The sequence below is a fragment of the Vespa mandarinia genome, chromosome 9 (assembly GCF_050613455.1).
Source record: "Vespa mandarinia isolate Hongniang chromosome 9, ASM5061345v1, whole genome shotgun sequence".
NCBI classification, from domain to species: Eukaryota; Metazoa; Arthropoda; class Insecta; order Hymenoptera; family Vespidae; genus Vespa; species Vespa mandarinia.
Window position 1 is genome coordinate 2,632,501 of NC_140818.1, and position 22,500 is coordinate 2,655,000.

The window sequence follows — 22,500 nt, forward strand, 5'->3', positions numbered from 1 at the left end:
GGCGGGAGAAGGGGTGGTGTGCACGGAGGTGCGAGTGAGAAAGAGAGAAAGAGAAAGAGAAAGAGAGAGAGAAAGATATAGAAACAGTGAGACAGAGACGGATAGATAGAGACAACGACGAGGAACGTGTGAAAGAGAGAGAGAGAAAGAGAGAGGGGGAGAAAGACGGAAGATACGGCGCTGGAGTTGGAGACGTACAAGCAGGAGGAGAGAGATAGATCGAGTACGACGAGAACGAGTGTAAGTGAGAGGGACGACGTACCGTGCACGACAAACGCCGACGTGTTCCCTTTGAGAGAAGGAGAAAGAGAGAGAGATAGTAGAGGAGGCAAAGATAAGAACGGAGAGAGAAAGAGGGGAGAACGAACGAGCTAGAGGGAGAAAGATAGAGAGAGCGAGAGAGAGAGAGAGAGAGAGAGAGAGAGAGAGAGAGAAAGAGTTCACAAAGAGACGAAGCGACGGAGACGGGTGCGCTACTCGGAGGCGCTGTCGCTGCGCCCTAACGGCCATTCCACGAAGCTCAGTTATCACAATGGCTTCCGTGAAAGACACAGCAACTTTCTTTGCGGAGGGCACGGCAAATCAGTTCGAGCACGTATTGAAACTATATCCGCAGGCGCTTAGACTTAAGGCAGATCGTAAGACGAAAAGACCTGAGGAACTGATCAAATTGGATAACTGGTAAGTCGTACGAAAGAGGATCCGTCATGACACGGTTTTTCTCTCTTTTATTCTATCTCTTTCTTTCTTCCCTTCTTTCTTTCTTTATCTCTCTCTCTTTCTCTCTCTCTCTCTCTCTCTCTCTCTCTCTCTCTCTGTCTTTTACAATCCCTCCCTTCCTCTCTCTTTTCTTATTAATCCTCTTTCTTTCTTTTTTCTTTCTTTCTTTTTTTCCTCTCTTACTACTCTATGTCCCGAATCAACATTCTCCTTCCTCCTCCTTCGGTCTCTCTCGTCAAGTTTACAGCCAACACCGGTCCCTCATTTCGGTCGAGGGGCTTCCATCGGCGGGCACGCACGGGACAATGAACTCTCGTGGCGCGCCAGTTGCCAGCGCGTACCGAACTGTGCGTGTCCGCCACCACAATCCCCCTCGTCTGCCTGCCTGCCTGGCTGGCTAGCTGGTCTGCCTACTGCTGCTGTTGCTGCTGTTGCTGTTGCTGCTCTGTTGTTGCTGTCGCCGATCTGTCGTTGGCGTTGTCGTTAATATTTCTGCGGCTGTTTATTACTATTACTGTTACTGTTGTTACTTCTACTTTATACCAGATAACATATTTACCTTTTGTATCATCACGATCGGCAGTATAGTCCGACTCGACTACGCGGTGAAAGATAGAGAAAGAGAGGAGGAGAGAGAGATTTCGGATAGTAGGAGATAAGGGAGTGGAGTGGAAGAGGGGTGAGAAGGGGAATGACGCGGCCGGTTCGAAAGCCGTGACCGCGCTTCGCCCGACCAACCCGGAGAGAGGCGCGTCACGTGGCTCTTCTAACGGACGTCGTTCGTCTCTTCGGACGTTTCGTGATCGATGGACGATGTCTTTCTCTCTCTCTCTCTCTCGCTCGCTCTATATATATACAAGATATATATATATATCTTCCATCATGTTCTCTCATTCGCATCCATGCTTTTATTATCGTCATAAAAGACCCGCGCTTTTTTATGTGAAAAAAAAAAAAAAAAAAAAAAATACTATTATCATATATATATATTTTTCTTCTTTATTTTTATTTTTTTATTTTTTTTAATACTCGTTTCGACCTCTCGTTATTTCGAAAATTGAAGAAACACGCGCGCGCCAAACGAATCAACGAGTTGGCGAACGAACGAACGAACGAACGAACGAACGAGCGAGCAAGCAAGCAAGCAAGCAAGCGAACGAACAGAGAAGTACTCCCCGTTCTCCCTGCGTCGGAATTTTCGTGCCGACTCATCGACGCTCGGCTCTCGACGTTGCCGTTATTCCGTCGTTTCTGGCATAAGGGCGTTTACACGCGTTGCGCTTGCTGTTTCTATTCCAATATTATAATATCACGTATTTCATCTCATTAACGATTTTAAATTTAAAATTTCAACGAATCTCTCTCTCTCTCTCTCTCTCTCTCTATATATATATATATATATATATATATATATATCGTGTTGTTGTTCGTGGATGTTCCGTGAGCGGTGGAAAGGGCGAGCGGTTTGATAGACATTGATGATGAAAAGAGAGATAGGAAAAAGAAAAAAAAATAGAGTCAAAAATAAAAGGAAATAATGGAGAAAATTTAGAAAAACAACTTGACAATAGGTTAGAACGAATCCGTATATTTTATTGTGAATTTTTGTACGGATCGTCTCCGAAAAGAGAAAGAGTGATGGAGAGAGAGAGAGAGAGAGAGAGAGAGAGAGAGAGAGAGAGAGAGAGAGAGAGAGAGAGAGAGAGAGAGAGAGAGAACTGGCAACACGGCGTTCGCAAAAGAGACCCGACCCGTCGCTTTCACGGCGTCGCGCGAACGCGCTCTACCTCGGCTCCTTCCCCCTATACCCGTTGCTACTACACACTACCACCACCACACTACACACTACTACACCATACCACCACCACTATCACACTACACTACTACACATTACTACTACATACACATTGCTACCCCACCACCATCACTATTCTACCAACAGCAGCAGAAGCACAGCAGCGGCCTGTATGCCACAATTAATGAACGTTTCTTCTTCTTCTTTCTTTTTTTCTTTCTCTCCCTTTCTTTCTTTCTTTCTTTCTTTCTTTCTTTCTTTCTTTCTTTCTTTTTCTTTTCTTAATCCTTAATGTCCTACATCTATCTTTCTTATATCTATATTAACTATCCGTTATTTTAAATATACTCTAATTATTATTTTAGTATATTATTTGTAATTCAATTGTCCTTTATATATAATTTGATTATTATTCCTTTCAAGATGTACATATGTATATATACGATTTTTTCAGAATTGATAAAAAAAAAAATATATATATATATATATATTAAATTAAATCGTACAATATTTTATGCTTGTTAACATCCATCCCAACACATTCTTTATATTTTCTTCGTTTCTTTTGTGTCAAGAAAGGTGGAGTGTTCGGTGGGTGAGGTTTAGGAGGGTGGTGGGTGGTTAGGTAATGGTAGAAGGAGAAACACTTTGGATGCGAGCCTTCTGTCTATTCCCACGTATTATTTTTCTCTTTTTTTTTTCTTTTTTCTTTCCCCTTTCCCTTCTTTTTTTGTGTGTTTTGTTTGCTCCTGACGGCGCATGCAAATGATTGTTCCTTTTTTTTCGTTTCTTTTTTTGTTTTGTTTTTTTTCTCCCACTCTTGTGTCTTTCGAGAAACGATTAACGGTATTCTTCTACCGGTTCGCCATCTTTCGTGTATACCAACTTGACAAATTATGGAATTCTTTTTTGTTCATTTTTTTTTTTTTTTTTTTTTTTTTTCTAAACTTTGCAACTTCATCCTTTGCGAATTATTTTGATCAATTCAGTAAATCTGTATCGGGATCTATCGTTTTTATCGCGAATGGTTTGACGGACGTTTTGATTAGACTCACATGCCATGTGCCTTGTACAAACTGTCATGGCGTCGTTACCTTTTTTTTTTTCGTAACACGCATTTTCTTCTTCATTGTTGTCCTAAGTTGCTTTTTCATATAAATCAATACAAATGTTATTTTTTTTCCCCTTTCTTCCTCTTCTCTTTCTTTTATTTAATCACAAGCGAAAGACATTTCTTTTACTTGGGTGCCTTTTATTTTTATTTTTTTTTCTCCCTCTTACCACTTTCGAAATCGTTTAACCTTCTGCTCTTATACCTACTAATATTACTACTATTACGACTGTCTCCTTCAATATAAGCGGCACGTATTTTTACTTCCTATACAGCAATCGTATTCGCGTAACGAGTTTACTAGTAACATTTGAATTATCCGCATTTTTAATAATTCACGATCGAATAATTACGAACGATTACGGATAAATAGATCCACGTATAGTATTTAATAAGAAAAGTTGAAGGTTTTTTTGTTTTGCTATTTCTTGATAAAAACGAAAAAGAAAAAAACAAGCGTAAGATAAAAGAAATAAAAAAAAATGTTACCTCTTGATTAGATTACACGACAAAAATTATGAACGGTTTTTTTTTTTTTTTTTTTTTTTTTATAGAAACTATTAACAAAACTTATAAATATTTTTTATGGAAATTTCTGATAAAAAACAAAAAGAATGGAAAAAATTATATACGAATATTTTTCGTCGCAATTTTGTGATAACAAAGAAAGAAAGAAAAATGAAATATGATCACTTTGTAGGTTGCGACTTCTTGATAAAAGAGTAAAAAAAAAAAAGCAGAAAAAAAAAAAAAAGAAAAAATTCCACCTACCCAAACGGAAATTGAAATCATCCTCGACATCACGAATATTCGTGACGAGGACGCGTCGCGTGTCGTCGCTGTCGCCGTCGTCGTCGTCGTTGTCGCCGTCGTCGGTCGTCTGTCGTATGTGTTTCACTTCACGGGAACTCTAGGTTCAATTCCATTGGCGTCACGTCTGCTTTAATTAATTAAAAACAGGTTGTGGAACCTTCGTTAAATTCGACGTTAACGCTTTCCCTCTCTCTCTCTCTCTCTCTCTCCCTTTATATATATATATGTATATATTTTTTTCCCTTCCCTCTCCCCTCGCCCTCCTTTCGAACGGTCAACGTTTGCTTGGAACATGACGACGATGCCAATAACGTTAATGACGATAATCGAATCGCTTTTCCTTCCGTTCGGTATACGATGCACCTTGTTATAAAATTAAACTTGATTAAAAATAGAAATAATCCCCTACCCCCAACCTGTTCAAAAGAAAAAACAAAATAAATAAAAAAAGAAAAGGGAAAAAAGAAATAATAAGAAATAAAAAAAAGAAAAAAAAAAAACGAAAAGAAATAACAAAAAAAGCAAAAAAGAAAAAGAAAAAAGGGAAAAGAAAAAAGAAAAAAAGAGAAAAGAAAAAGGAAAAAAGCAAAAGATATTACTACGTTCATATAACGTATATCTATATACGCGGTTTCTACTATACATATATATCAGCTGACGTGTAAAGTATCCAATGAAAGCGAACACCAGCTGAGAGAGTCCGCTCTCGTGTTATACATACACATATATATAGCGATAAAACAAAAACAAAACAAAAAGTTTTACCACGTCCGTCCTCTCCATGTCGTGGGGGCGCTACTACGTTAAGCGACAATTTATGAACTCTCAGGTTAATCGATTCCCGACATCCTATCTCACCTCTTTCCTCCTGGATACTATATTTCTTTTTTTTTTGCCCCTCCCCCCTCTTCTTTCCCTTTTCTTTCTTATCTCTAACATAAATAATAATTAATAATACGTGATACAATGATACAACGAATGTAACTATATAAAGCAGGTTTTCAAAATTTAAATATATAACGAACGATTATAATCCTATCGATAATAACGATTTATCGATTTTTTTTCTTTCTCTCTCTCTCTCTTAAAAAAAAAAAAAAAAAAAAAAAAAATCGACGTATGTCCTAAGTATTCAATTTTTTTTTCTCCAAGAAAATATACAGTCGATTAAAAGTTCTTGGATGAATTAAAATTTTTTTTAGATTAGTCAAAATTTCCTATGGACGATTAGAACTATAAATTACATTATTTCGAATATTTTTAAGCTTAACTTCCCCCCCCCCCCCCCCCTTATAATATAAAACTACAAGACAAGGATGTATTTATTTAGAATTTGGAAACGAAATAGTCTAAGAAGTTTGGAGAAAAGGAGTAGAAATTAATTTTTAAAATCATTTAGGGACTTTTATTAGGTTCATCCTATAACACCTTTTTTTCTCCTTTCTCGTTTTGTCGTTGTCATTCTAACTGCTACTGCTACTAGTAGTATAATAATATCATCTGCTAGTTTCTGAAAGTAACTAGCGGCAAGAGTTTCTACAGTTGTGTGTGTGTGTGTATATATATATATATATAGCGCCATATACACACATACATTATGTGTGTGCACCGAACATGACTACCAACATAAATCAAACGACATTGATGAAGAGATATATACTGGCTTTGAACGTGTTACACGCGAGAAAAATGGCTGCTGAGAACCGAACGGATATCCTAATGAGCGTTGTCGTCGTCAACTCAAAAAGCAATGACGACCACCACGATTATACTGGAAAATGAATTAAGGATATTAAAAATTTTTTCTACCACATACACACACACACGTTTAGTTGTTTCTGTTTTTATTGGTTAATATTATTTTCATTCTAAATAGAATAAAAATAAATAAAAAAATTTGATAGAATAATGAATTAACTGGATTCAATGTAGAATCTCTCAATAACGAAATCAGAAATTTTGTGAAATTGGCAGCACTGTAATGCTGTAAGGCTGCAATATTATAAAAGTTATAAAATGTTTATTGTGATGTTACATAATTGATTTTTGTATGATAAGATTCAATAATTTCTTTTTCTTATTTTAACAATGTCGGTTCTAAAAGAGGTTAACTGCATCATTCGGTTCTATATATATATTTTTTTTGTTTATCGAAGGATAGCAAACAGAACGAGAAATTTTTTTTTTTAATGGCTCGAGCCATTGTTATTGTTCTCAAGGCTCGTTAATTATTCTGAGACCTCTTTCGTTGTTTGATAAGAACCACCGTCGCCGTCGCCATTTTTGAACAGCTCGATTCCTTGTTTCTTTAAAATCATCAGAGACTAAAGGAAAATGAATAAATTCCTTGGTTAGACGATGGTTTTTTTTCTTTTCGAATTTGTTCTATTTTATTCCAGCTAATTTTCACGAACTTTTGTCATTTATTATTACGTTCGTTCTTTCGTTCAACGTTCTCGAATGTTTGTTTGTTTGTTTAGCATGTGTAGGTTTAGTTCTTTTATTTGAACGATTATAACGTCATCTAATTTTTTTTACACAGCTTTATAAAATTTTTATGTGCTTTCATCTTATTATTATTATTATTATTATAATTATTACTATTATTACTATTATTATTATTATTATCATAATTATTATTATTATTATTATTACTATTGTTGTGTTTTATTCGTGTAAAAAGTTCTTATTTATTTATACAAAAAGTAATTTTATACTACAAGTGAATTGAATGTTTTTTTTAATAAATCGCTTTTTATCACTTGATTTAAAAGATTTAATATAATTCGATGAAATATTGTAGAATAAAATGTCGTATTAATTTTGTTTTCTCTTTTTAAAAAAGAAATAAAAAAAGGTGTCACAAGATGGCAGCACCAGCGAGCAACACCGATTCTGTTCACGGATTTTTTTGTCGATTTACGAGTTCGTTAAACCGATCAAAATATTTGGGTCAAATGGCCCGTAATTGAATATCGACGTTTCTCTCTCTCTCTCTCTCTCTATCTATCTATCTATCTATCTATCTATCTATCTATCTCTTTCTAATGACCATTCGTCAATTTCTCTACTGAACGCCAGTCGCGATTAACCAACAACTATTTTCAATCGTATTTCATCGTGCGTTAGTATTATTTGTGCTGTTATGCGATACAATTTCTTTTTCTTCTCTTTATTTTTTTTTCCCCAATTTTTTTTTTAGTGGAAGGAAACGAGTGTAGAGCTTAAAGTTAAGATAAATAGAGAACTTGTTATTACTTAATTAGATATATTAATTATTAGAAATTTATTAGATAGATATATTAATTATTAGAAAAATATTAGAAATATATATATATTTTTAATAATTACGAATCAATATTGTAAATAATTGGTCTTATTAATAATTAATAGATTATTGATGATTAACAAAAATATTATTATATAATAATATTGAAGTAAACAAAAAAAATTTTTTTTGTTCATTCACACTCTTAAGAAAATTACGTTCTTTGAGATAAAGGATAAAATTTCGATTATCGAACTAAATATTTATATACATGTACGTTGGTAGTGCCAATGACTGGAAATTAGCCATGGTTTCAATATTTCTTACGCAACAAAATAGAAGAATCAATGGATAGCCATCTTTCAATGTTGATCGATTTCCACACACTTCTGTTTTATTAGTACGATCGGCATTTGTCCAATCTAATCCTAACTTCTCTCTCTCTTTTTTTTACATTCTCCTTGAATTCTAAATTCAAAGAATAGAGTTAGTTTCAATGTATTCTCGTTTGAAAATATTTCAAAAATATTGTTCATATTACATTTATTATAATATTATATTATATAAATATATATAATGTTATATTAATAAATTTATAGTAATATAACGTATTACAATAAATGTAACAAAAATAATAATAATAATAATAATTATTATTATTATTATTGCATGTAATAATAATATTTGTTTAATATAATGATATTGCAATAATAAAATAATTTATTATTATTATTTAATAAAATAATAGTTTAATAAGAAATATTATTATTTATTTATTTATTTTTTTTTTTTTTTTTAATATATATTAATGATAATAATTAATTATTGACAATAATTGATTTTTAAAATTACTTGGAAATTTTGGACTCATCGAAAAACTTTTCGCACATTGTATATTTATTGTATAATACTATATTATATATAATATAGTATAGTATAATATAAACATACACATATCGTAATACAATAAATATTACAATATATTAAAAATATACCTACATTTCAAATTTTCAAACGACGAAATACATTATATATCATAGTATTGGTGATGTTAGATCAGGTTGAATCACTATATATACAGAGAAGCGTGGGACATAATCCTCGTTTTGAAGCGTTACTGTGCCGATTGTGTCAAGGTTGTTTTTGCAGGGAGTCTCTCTCTCGCCTTCTGTGTGAGCCATGAACGTGCCTCTCAAAATGGAGGCTCGGTTGCTCTATCTTGAAAAGGCATTCCGTTCTTGCTCGTTCGTTCGTTCGTTCGTTCGTTCGTTCGTTCGTTCGTTCGTTCGTGAAAGGAAAAACGGTTCGAAAGAAATTTTTTTTTTTTTTTCTTTCTCTATTTCTTTTTTTTCTTTCTTTTTTTCTTCCAAGTCTCCTTGATTTACGATAGAAATTATTTTTGAATTTTTTCGGACCTTTTCATCGTACCTTTTTCCAAAAGATATCTATTTTTCTATTTTTTGTTTTTTCTTAAATTTTTTCTTGTACTTTGTTTTTTTTTTATTATGTATCTCTTCACTTATTTATTTATTTATTTATTTATTTTTTCTCTTTTTGGGAAAGTTCACTTTGAACAATACAATATAAAGAATGTAATGGAACATTGGTTTCTTTTGCCACTGTTTATTGTTACAGAATGGGGTCAAAAGTTTCTAGGATGATCTTATGAATCAATTATTCTATTTCGGCTGTGCACTTAAGCTTGTAGTTTTACAATTTAACAAAAACAAAAATTAGCTCGAACGATCTCAAAAAAGAGAATATAATTAATTTTTAAATTCATTTACTACCACTACCACTACTACTACCGCTACCAGCACTACTACTACCACTACTACTAATACTACTATTACACTATTACTACTACTATTACTACTACTACACTACTACTACACTATTACTACTACTATACTACTACTACACTATTACTACTACTATTACTACTACTACACTACTACTACTACCACCACCACACTACTATTACTACTACTACACTACTACTACTACCACCACCACACTACTATTACTACTACTACTTGTACTATTACTACAACTACTACTATTACTACTACTACTATTACTATACTACTAAACTACTACTACTGATGCTGTTGTTAGTACTATTACTATACTTCGCTCACAATGTTCTTTAAGCCCTTGGTATATTACTTTCTTTGTTCGTCATAGACGTGATTTCTTATTTCTCAATCCTCTCTCCCCACTCTTTTACGCTCGCTTTCTATTTCTTTTTTCTTTTTCTTTTTTCTTGTTATATACCAGTTTCTTTTTTTTATAAGTCTTTACACATAACGTAAAATAAATATTAAAATTTTTAATAAGCGGCATTCTATAGGAAGAATTTTTTAGACAAGAAAATAATAATAATAAATAATAATAATAATAATAATAATAATTATTATTATTATTTCGTATGCAAAATTTCTTTTTTTCTTACAAGACATATACGTTTATTTTATTATTATGATTGTGTTATTTTTCTTTTCTTTGTTCAATTCGTTTGCTTATTTATACGATAAAATTTGATATTTTTTTCTTTGATAATTATTTATTGTACATTTGGATATATGTTATCAAATATTAAATTAATTAAGCGTAATTGATATTAAATGTTATTGGTACATTATTGGATTGACCTATAAATAAAATATACTATATATCATTAGGGAAAAAAAAATGTTAAGAATTTCGACATTTTTTATTGGCCAATCCAATACTATATTATCGGAGAAAAATTATTAAATTTTGTTTATTTAGATATAAAATATTGATAATTCTCAGATGTATAATATCGACCGACAATATTTTATTAGGACAAATAATAATCAATATCGTTTCCTCGGTGTAGAATAACCAAAAAAAGAAAGAAAACTTCGTAAATATTTGTTAGGAACAAAATTTAATTTACTTTCTTTCCTTTATTAAATTATTAGATAAACAAAAAAGAAAAATTATTATTTTGTGGAAAAACTTTTAATCCAAATCAACAATAACAAAACCAACTATATTCTATTAAAACTGGAATGTCAATTAATCTTGATATTTCACGAGGATTTAAATAATGATTAATATTTTCTCAATCTAAATAATAAAAAAGTTGGTTCCTTTATAAAATAATCTAAATAATCTATCGTTGGTTCCTTTTATTTCAAGTTATTGGAGAAAAAAAAAAAAAAAAAGAAAAAAAAAATTATCAAGAAAAGAATCAAAGAAAATTATTTTGCAGAAAAACAAAACTGATAATCCGAAATGATAACAGAAAACATATTTGATTAGAACTCGGCCAAAAGAGTTAGATAGTATGCAGTTTCTTGGCAGTCATAGTGTCTTTTTAACGTGCATACCGTAGTTTCACGCATATTTCCTCGATTCTCAACCGGATACGAGGAAACCACTTTACGCGGCGTTACTCCTAATCGACGATTTCTGCATTCTACTCGACCGCACAATTGCGTCATCTTCTGCGTATTCCAGATTTCTACGCACATCCCTTCTACTTTTACACACACACATGCACACATATATGTACATATTCTTATTCATATATTGTATTTGCATTGAAACGCACGTGGCTACGTTATTCACAATAATTATTACTTAATTCTGATAAACGTGAGATCATCCGCGATAATTTGTCTTTATCTTGTGTTCTTCAGGTACCAAAATGAACTTCCGAAGAAGATCAAGTCACGTGGTAAGGACGCTCATCTCAATCACGAGGAATTGGTTCAAGCGATGAAATGGAAACAAACAGTGAGTGAAAACATCGATAATGATGTCCGATGAATTTTCATTCGATATTCGAGTGTAAATCCCGACAATTTCTAATCTTTATCAATCGTTTTTCTTTTCTTTTTTTTAATATTTTTTTTTTGTTTTCCTCTTCCCTCTTCTCTTCTATGTTTCTCCAGCGCGGAAAGTATTATCCACAGCTTTCCTACCTGATCAAAGTGAACACGCCACGCGCCGTAATGGCGGAGACAAAGAAGGCATTTAAAAAACTTCCGAATTTGGAACAGGCGATTACCGCCTTGTCGAATTTGAAAGGTGTCGGTACTACGATGGCATCAGCGTTACTTGCTGCAGCATCACCGGAAAATGCGCCCTTCATGGCGGACGAGTGTCTTATGGCAATACCTGAGATCGAGGGTATAGACTATACCACTAAGGAATACCTCAACTTTGTCCAGCACATTCAGAACACCGTTGAGAGGTTGAACAAACAAAGTGAGTAATATTAGTATACTCTTTTTAAACTGATCCTTTTTAGCTTGATGCTCGTTTGTGGGATTTATTAAAAAAAAAAAAAAAAAAAAAAAAAAAAAAAAAAAAAGTAACTAAAGAAAGAAACAAAACGAGGGGAAAGAAATAACATACATAAGGAGGATGAAAATCATTGTGAATTTCAGCATCAAATGGTAAATCATGGAGCCCTCACAGGGTGGAGCTGGCACTTTGGACCCATTACGTTGCGTCCGAATTAAAACCAGAGTTGTTGGACGGTATACCGGGTTCCACGGAAAACGGTAATTCGCATCCGTCTAGCAACGGCGAAGCGACGGAACCATCGGACGACAGCAATCAAGAGGGTGCCGTGGTAGTAGTTGCGAACGGCAAAGAGCCAGGCAGCATCGACCCAGCGGCCATTGACGAAAACAGCACGACCACGTCCTTCACTGAGGATTCTATGGATAAACCTGCCACTCCCATAACCGTAGCTGTTCCAAGCGAGGATACGAACGATTCTCTCGCTACGAATGAAAACGATGATAGTAACAATACGCCACGGTTAACGGACAGCGAGGACACCGAAGACTCGCAAGACGTTCAGGAGCCGCCCACTAAGAAGAGCAAGAAGTGACCCACCAGCATAGATCAACGCGTTACGATGATGATGATGACAACGACGAGCAGTAGCAGCAGCAGCAGCAACAGCAGCGGCAGCGGCAGCAACAGCAGCGGCAGCAACAGCTGTGGCAACAAAGGCAGTGCCAACAGCAGCAGCAGCGGCAGCAGTAGCAGCGGCGGCAGCAGCAACAGCAACAGTAATAACAACAACAACAACAACAACAGCAGCAGCAGCAGCAGTAGCAGCAGCAACAACGTCAGTGCTCTCGGTTCTAATTTAACGCTGATTGCGGCGAGGCGTTTTTAAATAAAAAAGAAAAAAATAAATAAAGGGGAAAAAACAAGAAAGAAAAGAAAAGAAAAAGGAAAAAAAAGAAAAAATCGCCACGGCCATAGATCAGGGTCATGAAAGAAAACCCATCGGCACATATAAAATAAAAATAAAAATAAAAAAAAAAAGAACAGAAAGATAACATACATACACGGTAAACACTGAGAAACACATGTACCGCCACGGTCGTCGTTTCGATGATCCTCTTTAACTCCTACTCACTCATTCACTTACTCACTCACTCACTCATTCGCTCGCTCGTTCGTTCGTTCGTTCGTTCGTTCGTTCGCTAGCTAGCTAGTTAGCTAGCTAACTCACTAGCTCGATCACACTAAGAGTTTCTCTTCTCTGCTCTCCTCTCCTCTCCTCTCCTCTCCTCTGTTCCTCTCCTCTGTTCCTCTCCTCTCCTCCTCTCTTCTCCTTCTTTTCTCTTCCTTGTTCGTCCACAAGCACTCAACGTTCAACACATTCTTTCTCCTCTTACATACTTACGTATATACATGCGCACATGTCAACCTCACACTCTCTCATCCATTCACTCTGCGCTCTTTTATCACTCTCCCCCTCCCCTCTCTCATGTGCTCTACTCTTTTTTCTGTTTTTCTTTTTATTTTTTACTTCACCAATTCCTACTCGTTTTTTTCCTTTCTTCCTCTTTCTGTCTCTCTCTTTCTCTTTCTCTCTCTCTTTGTCTTTGTCACTTTCTCTCTCTCTCTCTCTTTCTTTCTCTCAGCCTCTCTCTCTTGATCCCTCTCTCTCTCTCTCTCTCTCTCTCTCTCTCTCTCTCTCTCTCCCTCCCTCTCTCTCTCTCTCACTCTCTCTCTCACTCTCTCTCTCTCTCTCTCTCTCTCTCTCTCTCTCTCTCTCTCTCTCCACGAGACACATTGACGTTAAAGGAAACAACAAAAGAAAATAAAAGGGGAGAAAAAGAATGAATTAAACAAATAAACAAAGAAAAAATAAAAAGGTATAAATGCACTTGAACGGATAAAAAACCGAGAGCAAAGCGTCACTGACATTTATATCAGATTGATTACTATGAATAAATTTTGAGCACATGACATATTACAGATGGAGGGAGAAAGAGAGAGAGAGAGAGAGAGAAAGAGAGAGAGAGAGAGAGAGAGAGAGAGAGGGCGGGAAGAAGGGAGTTTGAAAATTGTTAGCAATTTTCATTTTTTTTTTATCATGAGCAACCTCGCCTATTATTATCATTATTATTATTATTAATATTATTATGATTATTAATATTATTATTATTAATATTATTATTATTAATATTATTATTATTAATATTATTATTAATATTATTATTATAATATTTTTTTTTAGACATTAGTAATTATTTGTTCGTTTTTTTCTAGTTTCCTTTCTTTCTTTCTTTTTTTTTTTTTTGGATCGAATTTATTCGTCATTGATGTAATTGTACTGGCGATAAATTCGTCCATATTGTCATTAGAAAGAAATTTTTTTTCTTTATTTTCTTTTTTTTCTTTTCATATTTCTCCCAATCGATCCATTAGGAATGATAAATAGATAAATAAATAAATAAAAAAATGAAGAAAAATGGATTTTTGTTTAGTTGATAGAAGGAAGGAGAGAAGGGGGGGATCTCAAGAAAGCACAAGAACAATAAGAAAAAAAAAAGTCCCCGTTCTGTTTAATACTTTTTGGTACATCCTTGATACATAATAGATTTTTTGAAATCGTATAGATAGAGAGATAGAGCTAGAGAGAGAGAGAGAGAAAGAAAAAGAGAGAGAGAGAAAGAGATAGGAAAAAATAGACAGATCTCTACAAGTTTTCCCTATTTCTTTTCTTTTCACTTTGTCATTAAGGATAGCCGGTAATTATGAAAAGCGCGATTTAAATCAAGGAAAAAAGTTTCTTATTTTTTTTTATTTTTTATTTTTTCTTATTTTTTTTTTTTTTTTCATTTATTCTACTAGTAGTAGTCGAATAATTAAGTCATTGAATTAATTTTTTCTTTTTATTTTTTATTTTTAATTTTTCTTCATTCTTTTTTTGTTTCTCGTTTTTTATATCTGATTAAGATCACAGTATCGTAATCATCGGTTCACTTTTGTCGGTGACTCTGTAAAAAGTGAGAGCGAGAGAGAGGAAGAGAGAAGAGGGGGAACAGATTGTTCTCTCCTCTCATTGGAAGAAAAGAAAAGGAGCCTGACTATACTAATGACTATATTCCACAGTACTGCCTATATATCGAAAATGAAAAATCTTATATTTTAGCACGTTTAACACAGAGAGAAACATACAGAAGACACAGATAACACGACATACATATATACATACATACATACATACGTACATACGCGAATATTAGAAAATAATAATAATAATAATAATAATAATAATAATAATAATAATAATAATAATAATAATAATAAGAAAGAAAATGAAAAAAAAGCGCAGCTTGGTTGTCCTCGTCGATAATTATTATCATTCCTTCGATTTTTCACTTTGACTTTGACTACTCGTGTCGTTTAAACAACAACAAAAACAGAAGAACACAAATAAATGAACGTTGAAATGATTCAAACGTTATTCAATCGAAATGACATGTCATTTGATGATAACAGGCCCACTGCAGGCTTGTCTCAGCATTATCATGATATAATAATAATAATAATTATAATAATTATAATAATAATAATAGTAATAATAATAATAATAATAGTAATAATAATAATAATAATAATAATAATAATAATAATAATAATAATAATAATAATAATAAATAATAATAAATGAGAAATGATGATGATGATGATAATGATGATGATTGAGTATTTTGCATGTATGTGTTATTTGTATGAGTGTATCAACGCGCGCGCGTGTATGTATGTGTGTCTGCTACTATAGCAAATAATAAATGAAGAAAGAGAGACAGAGTGAGAGAGAGAGAGAGAGAAAGAGAGAGAAAAAGAAAATGTGTGTTCGTGCGGTGAGAGAATGAATGAATAAATGAAATTCGTGACCAAGAAATGTGACAACAACAACAACAAACAGAAACAAACAAATAAACAAAACAAAGAAAAAGAAGAAGAAGAATATGAAGAAACAGAAGGAAAAAAAAGAAAGAATACAAGAGGTGAATATATAATATTAATATTAATAATACTTATTATATAATTATAATAATACCGAATCATTACCATAATTTATATACATAAACGAAACTGCTGCATGTGTCGGGGGCAATGTATGATTATGATGACAATGATAATGATTATGATGATGGTGATAATTACGATGATGATTATGATGATGGAGACAGAGAAAGAGAGAGAGAGAGAGAGAGAGAGAGAGAGAGAGAGAGAGAGAGAGAGAGAGAGAGAGTGAGAGAGAGAGAGAGAGAGAGAGAGAGAGAGAGAGAGAGAGAGAGAGAGAGAGAGAGAGAGAGAGAGAGAGAGAGAGAGAAAGAGAACCAAATACACCTTGTACGTAAAACTTTAGAAATTACAAATACAAGTTTAAACGCTTTTCAAATCCATCAAAACATATTAAAATAAGAAAGGATAAATAAAAAAATGAAAGAAAATAAGATAGAAAGAGAGAAAGAACAAAATGGTAGTAGTAATGAAGAGATCTATATACACTCGCGCATACACACACAAACACATCACGGCGATAGGTTTTTATGTACAGGAATTTGTCTAGTATTTTTGCATTAACAATTTAAAATGTCATGTGAGGAAGACAGATGTATAGAGATAGGATAGAGAAAGAGAGAGAGAGAGAGAGAGAGAGAGAGAGAGAGAGAGAGAGAGAGAGAGAGAGAGAGAAATATTAAAAGACGAAAAATAAGATCGGAAAGTTTGGAGAAAATGAAAAATAAAAGTGAGAGAGAGAGAGAGAGAGAGAGAGAAATAGGTAGATTGAATGATGTATGAGAGAGAGAGAGAGCGAGAGAGAGGAAGAGAGAGAGAGAGAGAGAGAGAGAGAGAGAGAGAGAGAGAGAGAGAGAAAGAGAGAGAGAGAGAGAGAGAGAGGAAACGTAAGGGTAAAGTATACTATATCGAGAATATATATATAACTTATATATAGTATATAATATGTTATATATATATGTAACTCTTGGTAGTCAAGCCGCTTAGAGGTAAAAACTCGTATTGAATCGTACGAGAAAAAAAATTGCGCACGTTGTCACACTTAAGAAGCTCAAGCTGAAAACGGAGAACTGTCATGGATCGAACTTAGCCTGATGATAATGATGATGATGATGATGATGATGATGATGATGATGATGATGATGATGATGATGATGATGATGATGATCAATGATGATGATCAATAATGATGTTGATAATGATAATAATAATAATAATATTAATAATAATCAAGTTTAGAAAAACATCACAATGCATCACGAATAATAACTCTTTTTCTTAGTGAAAAAAGGGGCCACACATGAATGTTTATTCGACGATTGATTAATGAGCGACGGCGGGGCGAAAGAGAGGAAAAAACAAAATGGCGACGAGGTTGCGTAGTGTCGAGAAAGAAAGAGAGAATATGTATGTCATCGGCATCGAAACGTCGAAACGAGCCGAGACTATTCGTAATTAATAATCACCATATTTATTTAGCGCCTAATTTATTCCGTATCGATCATTTCATTGTTAAGAGAGAAAGAGTGAGAGAGGGGGGAGGGGGAAGGGAGGGACAGAAAGTATATAAGTGTGAAGAAATAAAAAGAAAAAGAAAATGAACAATTTTGTCAACGTATAACAAAAAAAAGGAGATATGATCAAAGGGAAAAACTTTTATTAGAAAATATTAGTAATTAATCGAAGATTGCGAAGAATGATTATAGGAATGATCGATAAAATTATAATGGCTACAAACAAATATAAAAGAAGAGGAAGATTATGATTAATAAGAAAAACGTGCACGGGATATGCACGACGTATCACACACATACAATTATACGATAAATTACATACATAAAGTACATTACATTACGTTACATTACATTACATTACATTACATTACATTACATTACATTACATTACATTACATTATATTACATTACATTAAATATTGCATTGTATTGTATTGCATTGCATTGCATTACATACACATAGACACGTCTCTATCGACGATGATATAATGATATAAAGAAAAAAATTATTATTACTTTATTAATTATTAATTAATTAATTAATGCATTATTATTAATTATTAATTATTATTAATTATTAATTATTATTATTATTATTATTATTATTATTATTATTATTATTATTATTATTATTATTATTATTATTATTATTATTATAAACGATGAAAAAAAATAGTTTTTATTATCTTATAAACGTAACGGATAAATATTGTGTTGTTCTTTTTTTTCATCACTTCACTTTCTCTTACGCGTGTAAGAGTTGAAGAATAATCTTCCTATGATTTTCTTCATTCTTAACTCTTTCACGTAATCACTAACATTCCACGTATGTATCTATGTTTATTTTCAATTTTTTTCTTTCTTCTTTCGCTTTTCTTTCTTTTCATATATATATAAAATATAATATATAATATTATAATATATATATTATAATATTATCTTTTTACATTTATTATCTTTGCTTACATATATTTTTTCCCTTTCTTTTATCAATAATATAAAATATTCTTGTTCTTTTATCAATACTTTTTTTTTTTTTTTTTTTTTTTTTTTTTTTTTTTTTTTTTTTCTTTTTTTGACAAATGTAATAATTATCGAAGAGATAAAAAAGGAAGAGGAGAATGTCGACTCTTATATTTTCAATTGCCGATTCGAAGAAGGAAAAAAAAGAAATCTAAGAGGAATTTTTATTTCATTCTTCTTTTTTTAATTCTATTTGATCGATTTTTTGGCCAATAGAATTTTTTTCTTAATTCTTCTAATTTTTTAACTCGTTCTATTTTCTTTCTTGAATTATTTTTATTCGTATTTTTTTTATCTTCGTTTCACTCGTATTTGCAGAAAGAATAAGGAAAGATACAACGAGAGAGAAAGAGAAAGAGAGAGAGAAAGAGAGAGAGAGAGAGAGAGAGAGAGAGAGAGAGAGAGAGAGAGAGAGAGAGAGAGAGAGAGAGAGAGAGAGAGAGAGTGACGAGACGAGACGAGACGAGAAAAGAGATTTTTTTTTAGTTTTTGTTTATTCATTGTTTTGATGGTTTTTTACACGAAACATCTTTTTTATTTTGGTCAACGTGCCTCATCTTTTATTTCTTATATATATATATATATAAGAAATATAATATATAATATAATTATATATATATATATATATATATATATATATATATATATATATATATGGTTGTGTGGGTTTTATATACATAGTGAACCAAAAATTCGAAGTGATGATTTTTAAAGTGAATTATTCTTTTTCAAAATACTAGATTAATTTCTTTATTTCTGATTGTAATATTACAAGCCTAGAAACTTTCGGTTCACTTTGTATATACATCGAGAGTATTCGATTATAATCAAATCTACGTAATGTACGCAATGAGTAGTACAGCTTTATTATTCCTCATTATTTCCAAATTATTTACTAAAATCGATTATGTATACATATATATATATATATATATATATATATATATATATGTATGTATTTAATCACGTAATTATTTATATTTATTTTATTTATCAATGAATTTGATAATGTTCTATCGTAATCAATGATCAGGTAATCAATGATTCTATCAGCGATATAATCCTCATATTTTATGAGTTCGTTGCGATTTATTTCTTTTATAATAGAGATATGTTACACGATTCGTCATTCTTCAAAATATTTACATTTGTAACTATTAAATTATTAATAATTAAAAAAGAAATTATTAGTAGTCCAAAGGATTATTTAAATAAATAATCGAACTATAATCGAATGTTTTTGTTTTTCTTCTTTTTTTACGAAAAATTCGTCGATAACAAAATATGTAAAGAATTAAAAAAAAAAATTGGAAAAGTAAAAGGAAATTTTTTTACATATTTTACATACGAAAAAAAAATTCAAAAGATCTTTCTTACATATTCATTTGTTAAATTATTTTAATCACATATGTAGATTAGATAAGTGGAATAATTACATTTTGAATACTCCATACACAACACACACACACACACACACACACACATATATCATCAAAAAGACTGCTCGCAGTTAGTATGATTTCGTTGCAGTTTATTTTTTGCTATACTTTTTTTTTTCTTCTTTTGTTTTTTCTTTCCCTTTTCGTCTTATTTTTTTTTTTTTAGAATAAAGAGAGCATGGCAATTATAGAGGATTATCTATCGTGTTTTCAATATCCTATTTATTTTATGGATCGATATTTCTACATCATTACTACCACTTTCTAATCGTTAGATGCTTCGTTTTTTTCTATATTTTTTTTTTGTTTTTCAATTTTATACCTTTTTTCTTTTTTTACGCAGACCGATCGATCTAATTTGGAAATAAGTCATCATCACACGATCGTAATCGTTTTGGACAATTTTTCAATAATTTCATAATAATTGTATTTTCAGTTATTTATTTTTCTTTTTTTTTTCTTTTCATTTTTATATATTTGTTTCTTTTTTCTTTTTTATTAATAATGTTTTTTTGTTTTTTCTTCCATTTATTTTATGGAAACATACACGTTATTGTCTCTTAAAATTCAGAATGAACGGATGAACGCATGAACTTATTAGTAGTATTCACTTTGTACTTTGTACGCGAATATATCATTTTTATATAATCAAAATATTATTATTATTATTATTATTTTCTTTTTCTCTAGTAGTAGTTCTTTTTTTCTGTAGTAATCTGTAACTTTTCAATTTTGGATTTTCGAATTTTCGAATTCATTGTAATTGAAAAAGTGAACGTGGTGTGTATGTATGTGTGTGTGTCACTACAAAGATACAAAAGTTAAATAAATTATTTGAAAATGTTATCTTTACGTTAATCTCTTTTGGTCTCTATTTCTCTCTCTCTTTCTTTCTCTCTCTCTCTCTCTCTCTGTCTCTTTTTCTCTCTCTTTCTCTCTCTCTCTCTCTCTCTCTCTCTCTCTCTCTCTCTCTCTCTCTCACTCTCGATTAAAACGATGTATATATGTATATGCATATTGTATGTATGTATGTACTTTAATGATTTTTTTCGTTTCTTTTCCTTGTTTGTTTTTCTTTTTTATTTAATTTTTACAAAAATATAGTTCTGTAAAAAGTTTCCTGTAATACTGATCGAAGAATCGGAAATTTCGATAACGAGCAAGTCATTGGAACGCCATCTTGAGAAATCATCATATTAGAATGTGAAATTATCCGATAAAAATTAAAAAAAATTTATATTAATTAATTATTTCTTCGAATACGCAGTCTTAGTTCATTAGACTGTTGAAATGATATAAAAAAAATTGGGTACAACTCTTGGTAAATTCGTAATCTATATACACATATACATAAATACGCATATATATATATATATATATATATATATATATATATGTACTTATGTATAAATTTTGACTATAAATGATCGAATATAAAAACTATGTTCGGTGTTGGATTACATCACGTAAGCAAAGTATCATTATGTATTTTGTCATTGATATCTCGAAAAAAAATCTCACAAATATCTTAAATTCTACTTCAAATTTATTTGATTAAGTTATATCTATTACCATTTCAAACAAATTTATATATATATCCGATTATAATATACAATTATTCTGAAAAGAAAAAAAAAGAAACAGCACAAAAAATTAGTAAGAAATTAAAAATTTATTATTATTATTATTATTATTATTATTATTATTATTATTATTATTATTATTATTATTATTATTATTATTATTATTATTATTGATTTTGTTATAATTAACTTTTTATTGTTATTATTTTAGAGAGAAGATCTCAAAATAGGTGTCAAATCTTATAATCTTTCTTTTCATATTTCTATCGTTATTGTTATTATTGTCATCGTCATCGTCATCATCATCATCATCATCATCATCATCATCATCATAATTACCATCGTCATCATCATCATCGTCCTCATAGCCATCTTCGTCAATACTTTCTTGATCATGCTCAAAAAGCATATATATATCAATGTACAGTGTGTGAGTCATGTAACTTGTTACAAGTGTATATATTTCTTTTTTCTTTATAAATTGAAAAAATTACAAACAAACAAAAATTCATATACTCATTTAACCTGCAAAAGAATCATCTACGAAAGAATACGATAGTACTGACATAAAGGGTTAAATTTTATAACAAGTTACGTGATTCAGGTCTGTATTATTCGCCATGTTTCTTCTATTATTTCGCGTAACGCGACTTATTACTTTGTATTTTCGAGTAGATAATCGAAACAAAACAAATAAAAAAAGTAAATAATAAAAAAATAAATAAATAAAAAAGGAGAAATTGTGTTGAATCGTGGTTGTGCACGAGATTGTCAACAAATATAATTCAAAATGTGAATTTTAATGTCGTAAGATACACTGCCACGTGTGATAAAATATGAAAAGAGAGAAAGAGAGAGAGACAGAGTGAGAATGAGAGAGAGAGAGAAAGAGAGAGAGAGAGAGAG

At 31.5% G+C, this 22,500-nt stretch overlaps 1 protein-coding gene across 1 annotated transcript in view; it reads left to right on the forward strand.

Moving 5' to 3' along the window:
* Positions 1 to 16,307, forward strand: part of Amun (protein amun) — a 17,361-nt gene extending 1,054 nt beyond the window's left edge. The window contains exons 1-4 of the mRNA XM_085659558.1: positions 1 to 681; positions 11,382 to 11,478; positions 11,637 to 11,952; positions 12,135 to 16,307. The exon at positions 1 to 681 is cut by the window's left edge and continues 1,054 nt beyond it. Coding sequence (XP_085515684.1) covers positions 533 to 681; positions 11,382 to 11,478; positions 11,637 to 11,952; positions 12,135 to 12,586 — 1,014 coding nt within the window. The 5' untranslated portion in view covers positions 1 to 532 and the 3' untranslated portion in view covers positions 12,587 to 16,307. The remainder of the gene's footprint in view (positions 682 to 11,381; positions 11,479 to 11,636; positions 11,953 to 12,134) is intronic.
* The last annotated feature ends 6,193 nt before the right edge of the window (positions 16,308 to 22,500 follow it).